This window comes from Sceloporus undulatus, chromosome 7 (genome assembly GCF_019175285.1).
Source record: "Sceloporus undulatus isolate JIND9_A2432 ecotype Alabama chromosome 7, SceUnd_v1.1, whole genome shotgun sequence".
Taxonomy (NCBI): Eukaryota; Metazoa; Chordata; class Lepidosauria; order Squamata; family Phrynosomatidae; genus Sceloporus; species Sceloporus undulatus.
In genome coordinates, this window is record NC_056528.1 from 31,593,517 (window position 1) to 31,614,837 (window position 21,321).

General features: G+C 45.5%; 1 protein-coding gene across 1 annotated transcript; it reads left to right on the forward strand.

The window, feature by feature from the left end:
- The first annotated feature begins 87 nt into the window (after nucleotides 1–87).
- On the forward strand, nucleotides 88–20,483 carry SLC6A14 (solute carrier family 6 member 14). Its single transcript, XM_042477722.1, has 14 exons — nucleotides 88–141; nucleotides 1,820–1,982; nucleotides 4,235–4,366; nucleotides 4,922–5,086; nucleotides 5,611–5,749; nucleotides 8,517–8,649; nucleotides 10,115–10,255; nucleotides 11,124–11,352; nucleotides 12,143–12,268; nucleotides 13,228–13,346; nucleotides 14,168–14,267; nucleotides 14,614–14,723; nucleotides 16,655–16,822; nucleotides 17,720–20,483. The coding sequence occupies exons 1-14, from the start codon at nucleotides 94–96 to the stop codon at nucleotides 17,867–17,869; spliced, it is 1,923 nt and encodes a 640-aa protein (XP_042333656.1). The 5' UTR covers nucleotides 88–93; the 3' UTR covers nucleotides 17,870–20,483.
- The last annotated feature ends 838 nt before the right edge of the window (nucleotides 20,484–21,321 follow it).

Below are 21,321 nucleotides of genomic sequence, written 5' to 3' on the forward strand. Positions count from 1 at the left end.
GGGAGGAGGCAGGAGGCTGCCCCATAAAGGCTGCCACATAAAGCAGCAGCAGCAGGCAGAGAGTTAGCAGGAGTCCAAGTGCCAGGGCTTGCCATGGGGTGGCTCCGGTGGCCAGTTTGCCTGCGTTGCGGCAAGAAGGAGGTGAGTGAGTGAGTGAGTGAGTGAGTGAGTGGCACCAGGATGCCAGCCTTTGCAAAGGGGCTGCTCCTCAAGGAGATCTCCTCTTTGCAGAAGGAGAAGGAGGACCCCAAAGTCTGAGAGCCATAGGGGCTGATGCTGTTATTTTGGGTGCCATTCATTATGGAGACCTCAAGGCAAACCTAGCCTAGGGTTTTCTGGGCAGGATGGGTTCAGAGGGTGTTGCCCTTGCCTTCCCCTGAAGCTGAGAGAGTGTGACTTCTAAGACTGTTGTGTCTAAGGCTGTTGCTGGGTGCCTTCAAGTCCTTTCTGACTTATGGAGACCCCCAAAGCAAACCTATCCTAGGGTTTCCTTGGCAAGATTGGTTCAGAGGGGACTTGCCCTTGGCTTCCTCTGAGGCTGAGAAAGTGTGACTTCTAAGACTGCTGTGTTTAAGGTCGTTGTTCTGCACCTTCAAGTCCTTTCTGGCTTCTGGGGACCCTAAGAGGACCCTATCACAGGGTTTTCTGGGCAAGATTGGTTCAGAGGGGATTTTGCCATGGTCCTCTGAGGCTGAGAGAGTGTGACTTCTAAGACTGTTGTTGTGCACCTTCAGGTCCTTTCTGGCTTCTGGTGACCCTAAGGCAAACCTGCCCTAGGCTTTTCTGGACAATATTGTTTCAGAGGGGGTTTGCCATGGCCATCCTCTGAGGCTGAGAGAGTGTGACTTCCAAGACTGTTGTGTCTACATCAGCTGTTGTGCACCTTCAAGTCCTGTCTGGCTTATGGCGACCCTAAGGCAAACCTAGCCTAGGGTTTTCTTGGCAAGCTATGTTCAGAGGGGGTTCAGAGGCTGAGAGAGTGTGACTTCTTGCCCAAGCCCTTTGGGTGTCCTAACTGAGAGAGGGGGAGATCCAAAGTTTTGCAGAAAATAATGGCTTTCATTGCGTGCGTTCCTCATGAAAAACACCCGCGTGAAGCCCTAGTAGTAATTACGTCTTGAAAATAGTAATTATTTGGATGCCAGGACCAGCGCATCATGTGGTGGAAACCACCATTTAATGATGCATTGGGCCTGCAAAGTCATTACGTTATTCTTGTTGTTGTGGTGGTTGCACCAATCCTTATTGTTCCTGTGCCCATTTATTATCCATATCATTCATTATATGAACTATTATTCATATTACGTTGTTGTTGCTGCTGCACCAAGTCTTATCGAGTCTATGAGTCTATGAAAGCTCATGCTACTATTTGGTTTGCACTGTTAGTCTCAAAGGTGCTGCAGTACCAATATTGTTGTTTCAATGTGTTTATATATGTTGTTAGCCTCCTTGGGTCCCACTTTAGGAGAAAGGTGGGATAAAAATAAATAAATAAATAAATAATGCAGACAAACAGGGCTATGTCTCTGAATCATTTCACATTGTTGTCGCTATTGGTTGTTGTAGTTGTTCTTCTTCATGCACCAGTTCTCCTGGGCTCTTTGGATGTTATCTCCTTTGAGTGCCACCTTGAAGGTCCACCTTTTTAAACAGAGGTCGGATGGACATCTGTCGCAAGGAGGACTGTGATGGCAGAATGGGATTGGAATGGATGGCCCTTGAGGTCTCTTCCAATTCTTATGATTTTGTTAAGATAGAGGGGCCACGATGTGAATAAATCCATGGAGGACTCACTCTCCACTCTTCTCACCTTCCCAAGGAGTTCACCTTGTCCACCGAGAAAATTGCCGAGAAGGATGACGAGAACACGGAGCGGGGCAACTGGTCAAGCAAAACGGACTACCTCCTGTCCATGGTGGGCTACGCCGTGGGCCTAGGCAACGTCTGGCGCTTTCCATACCTGACCTACCAGAACGGTGGAGGTAGGATTGGGTCCTTGGCTTCTTCTTTTCCAATGTGTAGGAAGTGCAGAAGCATCTAGTGGAGCTCAGGGCTGTGGCTTCCATCTTGGTGGGACCAGGGTCTTCTAGGTTGAACTCCATAGGAGCTGACCAAAGTGCTGACCATTACTTCCACTATTTGATTTATTTCCTAATTTATTTATTTGTAGGGCGGGTTGAATGCCACCAAAGATTCCTCTTCCCAAAGCTTTTTCAAACACTGCAGCTCCCAGAATCCTCCATCCTTGCCGTAGCATTCTAGGAGTTGTAGTTCCAAAAGAAGAAGAAGAAGAAGCAATCTCTCTAACCTTTGCTTCTTCCTCACCCCATTCAACCCTTAAGATACAAGTGACTCACAGAGGAGGCATGCAATATTTTTGTGTGGGCTCCACAATTTCATGCACTCATTTCCAGTGCTGACCTGCATGCCTCCGCTGATCCTTGTCTCCATAATCTCAGCTGCTTTTGTTAGTCATGAATGGTAGGCGCAAAACACTAGCCACCTCCCTATCTTGCTGGCCCTTGGCAATCCCACCAAAGTTGGGCTGGCTTCAGCAAGGGGATGCACGGTCAAATTTGTATTGTACCCACAGATACTTGGGTTTTATTTTTTTGGAAAAGGCAATGCTGAGGTTCTTGGGGTTCCCAACCAACTCCTTTCTGTGCAAATGAGGGAACAATAGGTATTCATTGACTATTGGTACAGTATTAGCAGAACCTGGGGAAGATACTGTATTGGACAACAACTTCCAAGATCGTCCAATGTATCATCTGAAAGAATACTTTTCTCCAAGCTCTGCTAATACTGTAATGACAGTAAACGAATTGTTATTATTGTCATCGATAACAACATCATCCTGCAGTTTTCCCAGTCTGTAACTCAAGGGGTTCATCTGCACTTTAGAAATAATGTAGCTTGGCACCACTTTAACTGCCATGAGTCCATCCTACCAAATCCTGGGATTTGTAGTTTGGTGAAGGCTGAAGACTTTACAGGCTGAAGACCTTGTTAAAACTACCAATCCTTGGATTGCATTGGATGGAGCTACAGTACTTAAAGTGGCGCTAAACCACACTATTTCTACCATGTAGATGCATCCAAGGTGGCTTAGAAAAGCTAGCATCTAACATCTCATTCTCCATCCTTTGCTTGGAAAGATGCAATATGCAAACCGTTCTCTTTAACAAAACAAACAAGCTCTTCTTTCCTCCCTTCTCCTGGCTTTTTGTTTTATTTTTATTTTTAATTGTCCCTTTAATTCCACCTGTCATTTCATGCTATTAATTTAGTTCAGGAAATGAGGGTGCCCGCCCTGCCAAAACCGATGAAGGCAACGTCACAACTGGTTCCATTATTGGCAACTTGTACAAACAGGGAGCATCGCACCATTGTGGTTGTGTACTTGCAATCTTATGAACTTCCAGGTGTGTCCTTTGGCCAGCTGTCAGAAGCAGCAGTCTGCTAATGCAAGAGGGAAGGACAGTTATTGTCAGAACCGCTCACTTCTATGAGTTCGGTAAATCAGCAGAACTTTGGCTGCATCCAAAATAAATAAATGCAGAAATAATCTGGTCTGCCACAGCTCCGTACTATGGAATTCTGGGAACTGTAGTTTGTTGTGGCACCAGAGCTCCGGTGTGGTTTCCTTAACAACTCTGGAATTGTTCAGATTTGGCGTTGGGGGGATTCTAGGTCAGTTTAGATTTGGTGCTGCGGGATTCTGGGATAGTTTAGATTTGGTGCTGGGGGATTCTACACTGACTGGGTAAGATATTACTATTACCATTATTATTATTATTATTATTCCAGTTAATTGGCTGATTAAAGGTATCATTATTTTGTGGAATTTGGATGTTATTATACTTTGCAATAGGGCCAACCTTGCCCTATTAAATGCAGACTGTCATACTGAACATTATTGTTCTTGCTGTTATATTGGTCTCTTTCCCTTTTCTGAAGCTCTGGCTTAGACTCCATCTAGGGCTCTGAAGCCAGACACAATGTTGTGCCAACAGAAGCGAGTGCAATGCCAGTTCCCTAATGTCTTGTTTCTGTGTGTTTTGCCAATGGCCTCTGTGCCCATCAAAGCACACTGGGTCCGCTAATCCCTTTGTTTCCCCTGGAGCAAGCCATTGTCTCTCCAGGCCTTGTGCGTTGTTGCCATTGCATGCGGAGCCACAGAAGGGTGGCGGAACTGGATCCCCGTAACGGCGTTTTGTCCCTCTCTCGACAGGGGCCTTCTTGATACCGTACACCATCATGCTGGCCTTGGCCGGCCTGCCTTTGTTCTTCCTGGAATGCTCCCTCGGGCAGTTTGCCAGCCTGGGACCCGTCTCCATTTGGAGGATCCTGCCCCTCTTACAAGGTGGGCATTGTTCGCGGTGGATTTCTGGGGCGGAAAATAGGGGGGATAGAAAGATGAACTTTGTGAGAAGGCTTCTCCTGGAAGATACCAGAGACCAAAGCCAAGGTAGTTTCCATCTCTGTAGAATATACACTCAGCCCTCCTTATCCTCAGATTTTTTTATATCCATGGATTCAAGCATTCACGGCTTTAAAATACCGTAAGTTAACCTCATGTATAAGTCAAGGGCAAGTTTTGTGGCCAAAGTTATGTATTTTCACTATGACCCATGGATAAATCCAGGGTAAAATTTAGGGGCATATAGCAAGGGATCGAAAGGATGAAGCAAAGCAAAACAATGTCAAACTAGGTGAAGTCGAAGGCCCCACTCTCTTCCATGCCAGCATTCTCTGAAGATACCAAAGCCACAGATGCTGGCAAAATGTCAGGAACAAACTCTTCTAGAACATGGACACATGGCCCGAAAACCCCCAAAAAACAATGTCAAGTTACTTATGAACTAAACCATGCCTGTTCCATTCCTGAAATGAGACGTCTTCTCTCTTTCCCTTTTAGGGGTGGGGATCACGATGGTGATCATCTCGACGTTTGTGACCATCTACTACAACGTCATCATTGGCTACAGCCTTTACTATTTGTTTGCCTCCTTCCAAAGTGTTCTTCCTTGGTCCGATTGTGACCCGGAGTGGGCTGACGATACCTGCAGCAAGTTGCCCTTAGGTAAGGCATACTCTGCAAACCCTTCTTTTGTGCCTGGCCCTTTTTTAAACATTGCTTTTAAACTACTCTTTGCAGTTAGGGACTTGTGCAAAAAATATATGACCGTAGCATTTTTGTGCAGGAAACAGCCTCTTCTGTGCAAAAAATACATCAGCACAGATTTATTTTTTCACCGAAAATTATGTTGTTGGAGACTTGTTTTGTGCAAAATTCACACTTGGCTTTTTGCACAGAGAACAGCGTTTTCTGTGCAGTGCCCACATTCCTAGCATTGCACAGACACAGAAAGAGACATAGCAACCAGGTGCAAGTTTTGTACGGAATCAGTCCCGAATTGCAAATGAGCTTCGGAGACGGTGTGGTTTTCAAAGACTTTCCCATGGCAGAAAGAAAATTGCTAAAATTACTTGTCGCTTCCTTTGAGAAGGAAATCGGTTGAAATGTATATGCCAACGTTCCTCTAAAAGTGGCTTGCCGCAGTTTTCCCTTCTTTCTTCTGACTCTCATAACGGCTTTGTTTGCAGTGTCTGAATGCAATGCAACAATGCAAGATGGCACCGTGATCCATGCCAATTACACTTGGGTCACCAACCAGAATTTGACTTGCCTCAACGACACCATGGTCTTTGCCAAAACCCAGGTGCCCAGCGAGCAATATTGGAAGTGAGTACCGTGCTGGGTATTCTTCATTATTTAATGGACACTTTTTCAGCTGCAAATGTTATTTCTGGAAGGGAGAGTCGAAGGAAGGGCTGAAGCTCAGAGATGAAACTCTGCTGCCATATAGAAAGTCCTGTCCAATGCTTGGAGAGATTCCTTCCAGTTCCGCAGAGCTAACGCGCATTAAAGTAATTATTTGGGATGCATCTACACTGTAGAAATAATGCAGCGTTACACCACTTTCACTGTCATGGCTCCATCCTACAGAATCCTGGGATTTGTAGTTTTTCACTTCTGTTTTGCAGAGGAAGCCAAACACCTTGTGAAATGACCAGTCCTGGGATTTGTAGTTCGTTGTAGCACCATAGCTCTCTGGCAGAGAAGGCTAAATAACTTGCAAAACTCCAAACCCTAGAATTTCATAGCATTGGGCCATGGCAGTTAAAGCAGCCTCAAATTGCATTATTCCTACACTGCAGTTTAGACCAAGGTCTTCTCAGGGCCTCATTCCCACTTACAGATAAATCGGTGTGCAATCTGAATTGATCAATCGATTCGACATCGGAGCATGGTTCCCACTTCATTTGGCCCGATTACATTTTCTGTCATTTTCTGGTATCAAAATAACCCACTTGTGGTACGCATTCACAAATGAATTGATTCGAAATGATTCGGTTCCAGCCAGCTGAAGGGCAAATTTGAATTGATTCTGATCCACTTGTGCTTCACACTTGCGTTAAATCAATTTGGTGAAAAAGACGCGGGGAAAAAGTCAGCGTCAAAGAGACGTGGGTTAAATGGGTCGGGTGCATCTCCAAATCACTTCAGCGAACCAATTTAAATGGGAACCAGGTTCATTTCAATTGGTTCAAACCAAATTGTGATCCACCTTTAAAAGGTAGTGGAAATCAGGCCCAGAGACCCATTAACCCAGGATCCTGCACTCTGCAGATACTGGTCTTTCGCACATGCCATGATGCTTGCAAACCTGTAATTGCCAGGTGTGTAGGCTGCCCCATGACTCTTGGGTACAAGTTGCGTTGTGGGTCATGGTGCTTCTCTCTGCTGATCAATAAAAACCATGCCAGGGTGTGCATTGATGAAGCAACCAGGCACACCCCAACCAGGCACACCCCATACTTGTGTGGGTGTCTGTGAGAATGCACATCAGGAGAGGCGCACTGGGGCTTGTTTATGTGCAGAAACATGACCTTTTTCATTTCCTGTTGGGCATCTTTAAAAGCCGAGCTCATGCTGCGAGGAATAAATGCTGCAAAGTGAGCAAGAAGGATTGGCGCATGGTGTCAGGAGGAAACCCTGGCAAGCTAGTTTGTGGTCGGATGCCGGCACGCAATGGACTGCGTAGCAATGGGAAGGATTAAAATTCGAAGTGCAGGTCCTCGGGGGAATTCCCATAGCTGCCTCCCTCCCATGCAAGTGGTGTCACTCAAAATAATAAACAACTGGTTATTTATTATTTTATTGTTGCATTTTTCTCCCCATTTATGTCTCACCTTTCTCCCACTAATGAAGCTCAAGGTAGCTAGCATCACAATTTTAAAACAATCCCAATTAAAATTGTCACTATGTTTGTACTTACGCACATGCTTTTAAGTCTCCTCTTAAGAAAAACCCATGAATTTAAGAGGGTTTTCTTAAGCAAGGAATCCTTGGAGGTGGTTTTGCCAGTTCCTTCCTCTGAAACAGAACCTGGTATTTGTTGGTGGTCTCCCATCCAAGTACTAACTAGACCTGAACCTGCTTCGTATCCAAGATCAGATGGGGCCTAGTGCCTTTAGGTGTGTGCCTTTACACACACATATGCAAACGCATACACCTGTACCTCTCAGAACAATAGCCAGAATAGGGTTGTATACCTACACTGTAAAACCTACATAGCAGTTGTACTTCTTCAGAACCAAGGGAAGGGGTTCCCAGAATGGGTTTTAATGTTGCACAAGTGCTTCCACCTCTGAAAGAGTTGGCAGGCTGTCATGCTTTCTATGAGTGTGCATGACATAGGCAACCCTGGCCAGGATGTGTCCCTCACTGTAAGCAGTGGTGCAACAGGGATGGCAGGCCAGCTTGACATTCCTTTTGTGCAATGGCACAACGCAGCACAAGTGTGGGAGGGGAAACTCACAGCTAAGCAAATGACGAACAGGATCCCAGCTGATAGATGACTATTGGCAACCATCTATTCTCACCTCCAGCCCAGTTCCTGCGAGAGTTGCCTCTAAGCTCCACCAAGGAGTGGAGATGGCAAAGAAGGTCATCATCCTGTTTATCTGAAAGCTCCCAGCACTTTGAGTTTCTGAATCTTGGTTTGACAACAACACTGTTATACAGCCAAGACAGGGTTAGATAGGACCATAACAATGGCACAAACTCTCTTGCACTCTGGCCATCAGACACTAGGCACTGATGGACTCCATGTTGGAGAAGGCGATACATCTGCTCTGGGTTTGAGTCTGAACCCTATCTCCCCATATATGTTCAGAACCTAACCCAGAGCAGATTCCCTTCTTGACTGACAAAGATGTCACCAGCCTCCACTAGCATTGGATGTCAAACAATGCAAGGCTTGGTCAAAAGAGACAGAAACGGACTGCCCTGTGATGTCTTTTTGGGCAACATTTCACTGCCTTCAGAGCCAACCTCGGCTGAAATAGAAGGTGCTCAATTCAGTCCCTCTGGGCACCTTCTTTTCCATCCTAACTGCTCCAAAGTTGTAACCTTGCTGATGCTTTTGCTTCTCTCGGTCTTCCAGCAAAAAGGTCCTCCAGCGATCGAGCGGATTAGACGAGACTGGAGAGATTGTGTGGTATTTGGCCCTCTGCCTTCTCCTCTCCTGGCTGATCGTAGCCGTGGCCTTATTCAAAGGGATCAAGTCTTCTGGGAAGGTAAGCAACGTGATCCGTTTCCTATAGCACCCCTTGACTGGCCAACAGCATCCAGTTCCCCAAGGTTTCAAGGCCCAGACATGAGGCTGGGAAGTAGGTCCTTACAATGCCATAGATGTCAATGGATCCATAGTCATGAAATGACCACTTGCTCTTGCCACAGTCCAGCAGCATCTGGCAACAACAACAACAACAACAACAACAATAATTTTTATTTATATCCCGCCTCTCCCAAAGGTTAAATACACTATCTAAGGTACTGTACACAATCCACCCAATACATTCAGCAGCATGGATGCAATCCAAGCTAGGTAAAATATTATTTACTTTACCTCCTTAAGCAGGTGGGAAGGAATAATGCCCTCATTTCACCTTGATTGGTACATACTCTTTAATGATTGGCTGGCCCAGGGGTCAAGTTTAGGATTGGAAATCTCAGGGTTTGAGATGGTCCTAAACCGACAATGTAACTAGGAGATCTGGCAACCCAAATATGCAAGAGTTGTCGATCCATCAGCCTACCCATCTCAGCTAGTAGCAAGCCACAAATACCCACTTTCTTTCAATGGCTTTGGTTCATTTTCTGGCTTTCCTTGGGTTGAAAGAGCCCGCTGGAAAGCGCCCAAAAGAGCAAACCTTCTGCCAGTTGCACAGATGATTTTGGCGCATGGTGATGGTGGATGCAAACCGGACGGCCGTGTTTGTGGCAGGCGAACCAGCCCAACTGGCTGGGTGAAACCCTTAATCCTAAGCAAGGAGGAGCCAACTCCCTTCCTTGGTTGCATTGCTGGGTGGTTCTGTGAAGACCAGCATTTACTGTCGCCAACTCCAGGCCAATTTGCTCCCTCCTACAGGAAGCTTCCAAAGGAATTCTGTGGGCATGTATGTAGGAGGAACGAAATTGGTTCATTAGGATGGGTTTACATTATTGTTGCAACTCTCTTGGGGGTGATCCTTGGATTCCTGTGGAACGGTTACATTCCTGTGGCATGCTGCCAAGAGGAGCGTCTGCGCGCGCACGCACACACACACACACATTGCAAACAATGCTTGCCGATGTGTCACGGTTTCTGCGGATGACAAAATCTGTTTCCAAAATCTGTCAGGGCATTTGTATTAAAGGATTAAAGAAAGGATGATAGCCCAGTAGTGTCTCAGTCAGACTACTGCAAGGCCCTGTCCATGGGACTTTTTTTGAAGATGGTCCAAAGGTCCAGAAGGTGGCCAGAGGCAGTCAGGCGGGAATGCATTATGCACAAAGTTGTCCAGGCCAAGTCCACATTGAACTGAAGGATGACAAGATCCTTCAGAATTCAGTGAGACCAAGGACCTTGTTGGTCAATGGCTGGCATAGAAACGTCTCTTTTGCTAAGGATCTGCCCCGCCATTCTCTCTCCTCTATATCCCTCCTCTCAGGCCAATGTAGCTCTCTCAGTCCTGGCTTCCTTTCCTCTCCCTATCGCAGGTTGTCTACTTCACAGCCATTTTCCCTTACATCGTCCTCATCATATTGCTGGTACGCGGCGCCACATTGGAAGGAGCCCGGGAAGGCATTGAGTATTACATTGGGACCCAATCCAACTTCACCAAGCTCACAGAAGCAGAGGTGAGTAGGACCCCAGCAGGTGGCATGTCAGGCTGAACCAAACATTACACCTTGGACTTTGTATACAAATGGTTGCAGAGGATCCCACATTGCGCATCCTCTTTTCTGTTGGAAAATTCCAGCATCCTCTCTTCACTCTCTCTTTAAAGCACCTGGGATTTTAGAAGTCCCTGCATGTCAAACCTTGCTATCTTCCATCATTTAAAACCTCCCATTCGGAGGCAGCATGGTGTAATGGTTTGGATGTTAGACTGGGAAACTGGGATACCAGGGTTTGAATCCTGGCTTGGAAACCTACTGGCTAACTTTGGGCAAGTCCCATTCTCTGAACCCAGAGAATAGCAATGCAAATCCCCTCAGAAGAAGCTTGCCAAGAAAACCCCACAATAGGATTCCATAAGTTGGAATTGACTTGAAGGCACACAACACACACAATATAAACTACTGCCATGTTTGTGTCCCCCGTCCCAAAAAGTAGGATTCCCATATGCAGAATCTGGCCCCAGTCCTTAGGGGGAGGAATCTCAGTGTAAGATATACACTCATGTGCATCTTTTTAGTTTATTACTAAAATACTGTCTCACATACATACAAACACATCTCAACCTCTAGGGCAGCAGTTTTCAACTTGTGGGTCACAACCCCTTTGGGGGTTGAACGACTCTTTCAAAGAGGTCCCCTAAGACCGTCAGAAAACACATATTTCCAATGGTCTTAGGAACCTAGACACCGCAATGTTATGGTTGGGGGTCACCACAACATGAGGAACTGTATTAAAGGGCCGCAGCATTAAGAAGGTTGAGATCTCCTGTTCTAGGGCATTTTAAATGCAACAACCTGCATTGCTTCTCTCTCTCTCATTCCCAAGGTCTGGAAAGATGCAGCAACCCAGATTTTCTTCTCTCTCTCGGTCGCATGGGGTGGGTTGGTGGCCCTCTCCTCGTACAACAAATTCCACAACAACTGCTACTCGGACGCCATCTTCGTCTGTGTGATCAACTGCCTCACCAGCGTCTTTGCCGGCTTTGCCATCTTCTCCATCCTGGGACACATGGCCTTCAAGGCAGACAAGAAAGTCTCGGAGGTCGTTGATTCAGGTGAGAGGAGTGCGCAAACTTAGTTATGTCAGTAGTCGGAACCTAGCACACTCTCTCTCTCTCTCTCTCTCTATCTCTATCTATCTATCTATCTATCTATCTATATATATATATATATTATGCTGTATCCTTATGTAGAGGTCATAAGGCTTGGAAAACTTAACCTTTGAGGACTACACTTCCCAGAACCCCCAAGCCAGCATGGTCATTGGTCTTTCTAGCTATGGATTATGGCAATTCTAGTCTCTCAAAGGTCCTGACTCTGGTTCAACTGACATTGCTTTTCGGTTGCACAACGTGTGTGCTGCGGAAATTGCCTCTTGTATATTGTGGCATCATCCATGTTGTTATTATTTGTGTCTGATATTATTAACCCAATTTCTCCAGAAACATCCAGGGAGATCTGACACATTATATGAGGATTATTTATTGCCAGACCTGCACTATCAGGTTATGCACAAAGTGGCAAGACTGCATGCATCTGCTGTTGCTTGTAGGAAAGTAATTGCAGACAGCTCCCATTTAATATATCAGACTCTTTTTGTTAAATTTTATGAGATAGAGAGAGGGATGGAAAGAGAGAGAGACTTTTAACTATGTGCTCTTGTCCAAGATTGTCTCTTATGGCATATCATTGTATACACCTTTATAGTCTGAAATACAGTGCTGGTCTTTGACTGTAATGAACATTCACACCATAGCTTCAGTTTCCAGTGGTTTGCACCATGGCCTGTGTTGTCTATGCCCATAAGATGCCTCCTAACATTGCGACCAATTCTGCTCCCTGCAGGCTTCGACCTGGCATTTGTTGCCTACCCAGAGGCGCTCTCAAAGCTACCAGTGGCTCCTCTCTGGTCCTTTTTGTTCTTCTTCATGCTACTGCTGTTGGGCCTCGATTCCCAGTTTGCTACTATAGGTAAGCAGTGGTTGAATTAAGCTACTGGGCACCTCAGTCTTCTTACAGGTCTCCAGGTGGGCTTCATGCACCACGTCCGCTGATGCAAAGATGAAGGGCTCTGTTACATGCACTGCAGATAAACAGTGGCCCATTCCATGGTCCTGCTTATCTGGTGCTTCTCTGAAATTAAATTTGGGTGTCAGGTGGGATTTGGACCCTCTATACCATTGCAGGAGACCAAATGTTGCCTTCCAGGTGTCACTAGAAGGGTGCAAGGGGTGTGGGCCACATCAGGTGAAACCCCAAAGGAGGTCGAACATCTGGTGAGTCCCTCCTAGAAAGGGAAGGTGAGACCATCCACTGACTTACCTGCCTGCCTATCCAGCCTCCCATGTCCTTCTGTGGCTTGCCAGGTGGGCAGGTGAGGAAGAGAGAAGGAACAGGACAGGGCCATTGACCGGTGCCAACTGCATCCTTGCACCGGGTGACACTAACCCTAGCGATGCCATTGTCTTCTGGTCCTTTCTACTGATAATGCCCATCAGCCCTAATCTGCACAGCTGATAGTCAGGGATGATGGGAATTATGGTTCAAAAGTACTTAGAGGGCCTCACTTGTGCTTATGACAATGCTACTCATAGATCCTTGAAAACTAATTGAAATGTGTTCCTGGGGCACATGGACATCGGTCCACTAGAAGCGGTTGGTGGTTGGGGTGGGTGGCTCCACTTTGGATTTTACAGGAGCCACTCCTGTTCTATAGTGCTGAATCTTGTTCCTGAATTAGCTTCAGCACATCAGATAGCTCCTGTAAACGCAAGTGTAGTCCTTGTAAAACCGACAGTGGAGTCACTGCGGAAGTGCAGTTGCACTTCACTGGACTTCCCTTGGGCTTCTGGGAGACCGACATAGGGCTTAAGTCAAACGCTGGTTTAGAGGAGGGACACCATCCACCATCTTCTTGCTTCCTCCTGCAGAGACAATCACAACCACCATCCAGGACAGCTTCCCCAAATTGATGAAGAAAATGAGGATGCCAGTGACACTCGGTTTATGTATGCTGCTCTTTCTGCTTGGGCTGGTCTGTGTCACCCAGGTAGGATTTGAACCAGGGACCCATTAATGGAGGTCACTAAACTGTGCCAAGGTTTAGAGGTCCAGCCGGGGATGGTTGGTTGCCTCCAGGTCATTGGGGTGGTGGATTCACTCTGGATTCTAGGCTGAATTTTCAGGGACCTAAAACCCATCCACAAGATCCCTGCCTCGGGTGGCTCCTTTGAGATTCAAACTAAAACAAAGGCCAGATCCACCGACAAGACCACACAGTTTTGCCAAAAGATGTGTATTCTTCTAACAGAAGTTTTAGAACTGTTTTTTTTTTCCTTTTTGCATTTAAAGACCCGTTCCCCTTTCTAATCTAAGGCTCTAAACTGTAGTATGCTGAGCTTATGCAAAAATCTGGCATTGATTTTGACTTTTTCTCCATGAGACAATGAGGAATGCTGCAGCATGAAGTGGGTTCTTCTTTTTCTTGGCTGAGATGCTACATTGGGGTTGCCTAAATCTCTATATACAGAGTTACACATTAATTGCACTGCAAAGCCTTTGTATTGAAAGACAACTTTATGAACCTGAATCAAGGCATCAAATGCAATAAGCAACTGAACCCATAACCAGTTGTCCATGTGCATAGATGGGAAATGCATGTGTGCATGCCTGTAAAATGTCCATATATGCATAAAATGGCAGTGCTTCCGTAGGTGAATTTTTGCACGCATAAGACACCAACAGGATTTCAGCCTCATTACTTACGGAATCAACCCTGGCATCCTATAATTTCATGGATAAACAGGTGAAAACACTCTGTGATCTCTGTGTGAGATGCACTTTAACCTGTTCCCTGTCCTTTTCCTACAGGCAGGAATCTACTGGGTCAACCTGGTGGATCATTTCTGCGCTGGATGGGGAATCCTTTTTGCAGCCGTCCTTGAGCTGGCAGGGATTTGCTGGATTTATGGTAAGTCCCTATCTTCACCATTCTCCCAACAATAATCATATCTGATCCTTTGGGATCTTTAATCATGATCTAAACACTTTTTGATAAATTTAGAACCTTGGATTAAAACAAAGGGACACATTTCAAAAATGCTAGAAATAAGCACCCAAATTCTACATCAGCTACTTCAAGGTGAATGCTTAACTAAGAGAAAACTTAGTGTTCCCTTCCTCTGAGCAAGAGCAAAATGAGCAAAGGTTTCCATACTCTGGTCTTGGGGGATCTGCAATTGCAGGATATTCTGCATCCGTATTTATCTGCAAGGACCAATTTCTCATTCTGCTGTGTGCATGGCCCCTTTCTCCAGGAGGAAACCGATTTATCGAAGACATCGAAATGATGATCGGGAAGAAAAGCTTTCTCTTCTGGCTTTGGTGGAGAGCTAGCTGGTTTGTCATCACCCCTTGCCTCTTGCTTGTAAGTAGCTCCTTTCAACTCTTTACTTTCTTGGGGATGAAAACTAGTAAAGAATTGCACCCCTGCATGGGACTAGAGGCTACACTGCAGAAACTGCATTTTGACACCACTTTAACTGCCGCAGCTCCATCCTAGAGAATGCCGGGATTTGTAGTTTTGTGAGGCACCGGCACTCTTTGGCAGAGAAGGCTGAAGACTTTGCAAAACAATGAATCCCAGGATTCCATAGGATGGTGCTGCAGCCCTTTAAGTGGTGTCAAAGTGCATTATTTCTACAGTGTAGATGCACCCTGCATTGCAAGCGTTTGGAACCCCCTGAGAGATATTAGTATTGGTATGAATATTGCATAACAGTTACTGGTTTTTCTTCCCTGCATTGAGGACTGCAGACCTCCCCCAGCCAGTCAATGCCTATGAAAATGGCCCCATGGAGCTTGGCGGCTGCTGGGTAAAAAGGAGGTTTGCAAAAGGAAGGTAGCAAACAGCTTCTTGGGCCCCATCCAAAGTGAAGCATACACATGCATAGCTGCAGGTTTATGTGCAGACATGTCATGAACAGGATACATGTACTAGCCAAGATCTCTCAAGGAGGTTTCTGATCACAAGCAGTGTTTTCTCTTCATGCTAAGAAACCCAGATTTGCAAACCATGTTGGGGGCAACAACACGCATTTATAGCCTATAGCTGCAGGGTGAACCTGTTAGCCATGTTTGCTAATAGGAAACTTGATGCATAGAGGAAGTATGAATACTGGATGCTTTGAATACTGGATGCTGGACAAATAGCAAGAGTAGAGGTTGCCCTCGTGGCCATTTTTGGAGCTAAAATAGATGGAGTGTAATAATCCCTATTCAGTCAATAGTCCCCTTTCACTCCATGCCCACCTGCTAGGAAATTCCTCTCCTTTTAATGTACTCCATTTTATCTCAGCCGCTGTAGAGGAAACAATGAACATCGATATTCAGTTTGGGTAGGAATGTGCCAGTGAAGGTAGCGAAACATTGTCTCCTTGTTGCCCTGCAAACGTTGGCCTAGAACACGGAGTCTGAGTTTTCTTCTCAGCCAGCCAAACCCAGTCCTATGACTTTCCTGGCACAAAAGACTTGGCATTTATAGTTTTCTTCCTGTAAAGGCGATTCCAAGATTATGTCAATTTCCGTAGATAGAGACACAGTTCACTATCTGGCCAGGTTTGGCGGTAGCAAACCGTCTTGGCCATGCAAGATCCAGTCAAAAGAGAAAGCATGACACAACTATTTTCCAGAGGAGTGAAGTTGCATGTTGAACACATTCCCGTTTTTGGATAGTTCCCATAAAGTTTGCATTAAAACCTGGAATGGACTCGCCAACCCACTAACGTGGAGGATGCTGGCTGCTACTGTGAAGTAACCGTCAAATGAGAAAAATTGTGAATATTTTTAATACATAGAATCTTAGAGTTGGAAGAGACTCCCAAGGGCCATCCAGTCCAACCTTTTGCCATGCAGGAATGCACAATCCAAGCACTCCCAACAAATGGCCATTCAGTATCTGTTGATAAACTCCAAAGAAGGAGACTCCACCACCCTCCAAGGTGGAATCATCCTCCAAAGTCAAACAGCTCCGACCACCAGGAATTTCTTCCTAATATTTAAGTGGAATCTCTTTCCCTGTAGTTTGCATCCATTGTTCCACTGGGTCCTATTCTCTGGAGCAGCAGAAAACAAGCTTGCTCTCTCCTCAGTATGACATCCCTTCAAATATTTAATGTTGATGTTGATGCAGATGAAGAGTACAGTCCAGGAATAAGAAAGGCCCAATTGTGGAGGGATTTTGGATACCAAAACCAGACTGAGTCTACTTACGCTGCATCCCTTCTATATCTTAGTCCCCATTGTGCCATCCCATTGGTCTGAGCTTGGCTCTTGTGTCTTCTTCCCTCTCCCCAACAGGCAATCTTGGTTTGGTCTTTGGTCACCTTTTCGCCTCCAATGTACGGCAGCGTGAAGTATCCCGGCTGGGGATCAGCGGTCGGCTGGTGCATGATCATGTTCTGCCTCATTTGGATCCCCGTGGTTGCGGTTTACAAGATAGTGAAAGCACAAGGCAGCCTGTGGCAGGTAAGTGTCCAAGGAACATGCGTGTGACCTGATCAAAATGTGTAACACCCATGGCAATTGGTGGCATCCAGTCTGTGGCTTCTGGGAGTTGAAGTCCAAAACACTAGGAGGACCAAATTTGGGAATTACTGATCTATGGTTGTTGCCACCACACTTTGTGGCACAGAAGGCCTCTACAGACGGGTGGCTCAACACCGCCCCTTCGAGCCCCGGATGGAGGCCATGGCAACTACATGGCACAGTTGCCGGAAGGAGCAAAAAGAAGTCCCAAAAAGGGGCTTCTTTTTGCATCCTGGAAGGGCTGTCATAAGCACCGCGGCGTGGCATCATAAAGCCCCCTTGCGCATAGTGCCGTTTGGGCATTGCGCCCGACGTGCGTCATCATGGTGTGCACTATGTGGACGGGCTGCACGGTAAGGGCTTTGAGTGTACAGATGCTCAGCCCTTACCGTGTGTACAGGCCAGCATAAAGTGCCAGTCTGTATCACCCCAGAGTTACACCAGACCTATTATTATTATTATTATTATTATTATTATTATTATTATTACATTTTATTTATAAAGCGCTATAAATTTGCCCAGTGCTGTACACAGAATGGATAAAATCGATAAGAATAATAAAACCTGTCAGTGGCATACAATCTAAAAAAAAATAACAAATGCATATAATAGTAGATAGTAATACAAGCTAGAATAAAATAAGCAAACAACAGGTTAAAAACATCAGATGACAGACATCAGGCCAAATATCAGATGTCAAACAAAAACAGTCACACGCTACCTGGAAATGCTTCCCTGAACAATATAGTCTTTAACCAACTACTGTACTTTGGTGCCTCTTAACTGTGTCCTATTTTCCATTTTCTGATAAAACCTGAACATATGTTCCCTTTTCAGCGCCTTGTCACCTGTTGCAAACCGCAGCCGAATTGGGGTCCATCCTTGGCCTGCCATCGTGGTGAAAGGTACCAGGACATGGTCGATCCAGTCAAGGAACGGGACATGGAGATCCCGACCGTGGATAGCTATGTACACAAGATGGACTGAAGAGCCACGCCAAGCGAGAAGAAGTCTTATCCATTGGGAAACCTTGGGGGGGAAATGGCTTTGTAAATGGAAGCCGCGCTATTTATTCTGAGAACCTTGAACCATTCCACTACAAAGCAATGGCTCTCCATGGATCCTGGAGACAGGTTCTCCAGATGCTCACGGATCTATCAGCCTGTACCATTGCAGGATGCTGTGAGGTGCAGTCCGTCTCCTGTCCTCTTCCATGGTGCTTGAACAAGATCCATGCTGTGCATGAAGGAAAATTGAGGTGTGCATTGGATGGAGGATGTCCAGACCTTCGGTTCCCAATTTAGTTCCCAGTCGGTCTCTAGGACAGTCTTTGCTCAGCCAAGTTCCCTTCAGAGAAAGGAACCTGAGCAAACCCTCCCTCCATCCCACACTGTCAGTGCTTTAACTCTCTGCCTCGAAAAATAAGGACCTCCCCAGGAGTCCTGCCCTACCTCGCAGGGGTGTTGCAATGTGTAATGCACTTCCAAGGAATACTTTGAGGGTGATTAAAAACCATGTGAGGCTGTGATTCTGTGCATCGACGAATTCAGTGGGACTCAGGCCTGAGCGGACATGCTTGGGAATACTTTTGCATCCGTGGATTTATTTTATCAAGCATAATTTATTTCTGTTCTTTGTTGGAAAATTTAGATTGCATAATTTATTTTGTATTTCCTCTTCTGGGGAAAAAGGCAAAGGGCCTGAAACCCTGGAAATCCTACTGTTTGGAGAAGTTAGCTGGCATTGCTCAGGAGTAGCTTCGTCTTCGTAAGGAGGGACAACTTGGATTTTTTATTATTATTATTTTAAAAATTCATTTCTGAAGAATCTTTGTTGTGAATCTGGGCTGTGTAGTGTAATGGTTATGATGTTAGACTGAGCCATGAAACATGGACTGGTTGCACTCTTTCTCAGCCTGTCCTACTTTGCAAGGTTGCTGTAAGGATAGGGAGAGATGTGTCTGTCACCTTGAATTCATTGGAAAACAGGGAGGGAGATATACATGTTAACAAAATTAATAAGCATATTCTTAAAAGGTGCTGGGTGGCTGGCTGGCCAGCCAAGAACTAACTTTTGCTATGCTTCAGTCTTGCATTGACTTTGTATTTCTGTGTACATCTTAGCATGAGTTTGGCAAAGGTGGCCACAGGTTCTTGCAAGAGAGAGCTTCCTCTTTTGTTGCCATTACTGCAGCTTCATCAAGAAAACTGGAGGATTGATGGGTGAAAGGGGGATGTTTCCTCCTCTTAAAAGCATTGCCCCAAAGGGCCAGCACTCAGTATGCAGTTTTCTCCTTGAAACCCACAGATAATGCTGGCTAGAGTCCACATTCTTTGGCCTTTTTAGTAGGTCTTTGGGGATGTTTAGGCCTTGGAATTGTTGCTTTGCAAGGTTTGGTGCCATGTTTTCTAAAACTGCCAGATGATACTTGATGCTGGGAGTCTGGAAACACTCTCATTTTAACCCCGGCTTGTAGTTATATGAAGAGAAAAGAAGATCCCACTGAAACCTTAGGAAGAACTTTCTGATGGTCAGAGCTGTGAGTCTATGGAGTTTATCACACTGGGACTGGTTTCGGCATTACAGAGAGATTAAGGCACATTTAAAGCATCCTGCAAATGAAGCAGAAATGGCAAGCAACTGCGCGAATGACTATCACGTGCAATTGTGCAAATGAAGCGATATCGGAAATGCGTTGTTGCTGAAATCCCAAAAGTAAAAAGATGCGCGTTGATGCTTCTTTCTGACCACTTTGACGGCAGGTTTTGTGCGACGTCATGTGAAATCGTTGCACGTCATTAGGTGATTTTTCTTCAATATTCATGGGATAAACTCCTGGTCTCCTTTGTGTGATAAACTCCTATGGAAAGTTTTGAGTCATCAAAACAAGAGAAAGAAAGTACGTAGTATTATTCCATCCTTCTGGAGGAATACCGTATGAGCTCCTCACACAACGCCTTCATACAAATAGTCTGCTTTCCAGATTTCTTATGAAAGGCAGGTATATCTTTTGTTCTGTTTTATAAAATCCCTCTGCTTATGACTTGGCAGGATAGGAAAACCACTGCGAAGTCAAAGCCTTTCACAACTGGCATCCATAGTATTTTTGTGAGTGTTTCGGACTAGGAAGCCATGTTCTCGAAGAGTTTATTCCTGACGTTTCGCCTGCATCTGTGGCTTTGGCATCTTCAGAGAATCTCTTCCAGAGCATGGCCACATAGCCTGAAAGACCCACAAAAAAGCTACGACAACCACATTTCCCAGTGGTCCCTTACAACGTGCATGTTCTAGTAGTGATGAGGATGGCTGCTTCAGCTAAAGGTGCCTTGCCTCTCTTGACAATTTTCCGTCGTACAGAGGTTGCAAGGCACAGAAGTCCAGCTTTCTCAAATGAGCGCTTGGGCATTGCGGAGCACAATGAGTGAGAACAGACCTTTCCACCTCACTGACCATTATTCCGCAATGTGCGTTGTCTTGCACACAAAATGGCTGCCATGGCAGAGACGGGGGTCTCGGATGCTTGGTGACGGGGGGGCGACCCTGGTGTGCCTGTCTACCTAATTTTTATACAGGGATGTTTTGTTTATTATTTAAATTAATATGCCGCTCTCCGAAATCAATAAAACATGGAGTTTTTAATTGTGTGTGTATTTCTTTTTGCAAGGGTGTGCAAGGGGTATGGACCACGTTGGGTGACACTTCAGAATGGAGTGCCAATGGAATATTAGTAGTTGCACCAATGTAGTACAGGTTGACTCTCCTTCTTTGGGAGTCTTTAAACAGAGGCTGGATGGCCATCTCAAGGTGTATAGGATACATACATGGATGTTGTGCCAAGACGTGGGCCTCATCCCCAAGATATCATCTACATATATATAGGTTGAGTCTCCTTTATCTGGAAGCCTGAATCTGAAACACTCCAAAATCAAAAATTGCCCACATCGGTGGCTGAGAGTGTGACACTTTTGCTTTCCGATGGTTCAGTGGACGCAAACTTCCATGCACAAAATTACTAAAAACACTATTATAACATTACCTTCCAGATATGTTTATAAGGGGCATGTGCAAGATAAATGGATTTCCTTTTTAGACTTGGGTCCCATCTCCAAGACATGCCATTACGCATATGCAGATATTCCAAAACCTGGGGGGAAAGTCCAAAATCAATAATAATAATAACAACAACAATAACAATACACTTCTGATCCCAGTTGTTCCAGATAAGGCAGTCCCAACTTGTTCCTTGAAGACAAAGGAATGCTGCAAGTGACCACTAGAGGGCAGCCTCCACTTACAGCTGTTTTCTCATGCTTTCTTAGCATTCGAACACAGATCTCCCGGGAGAATTATCCCATTCAATTTAGAAATGGGAATTTTGGCTTCATTCTCACATTTAAACGAAGACGGGGAGGAAATCATGTCAGACTTTTTTTCCCTGC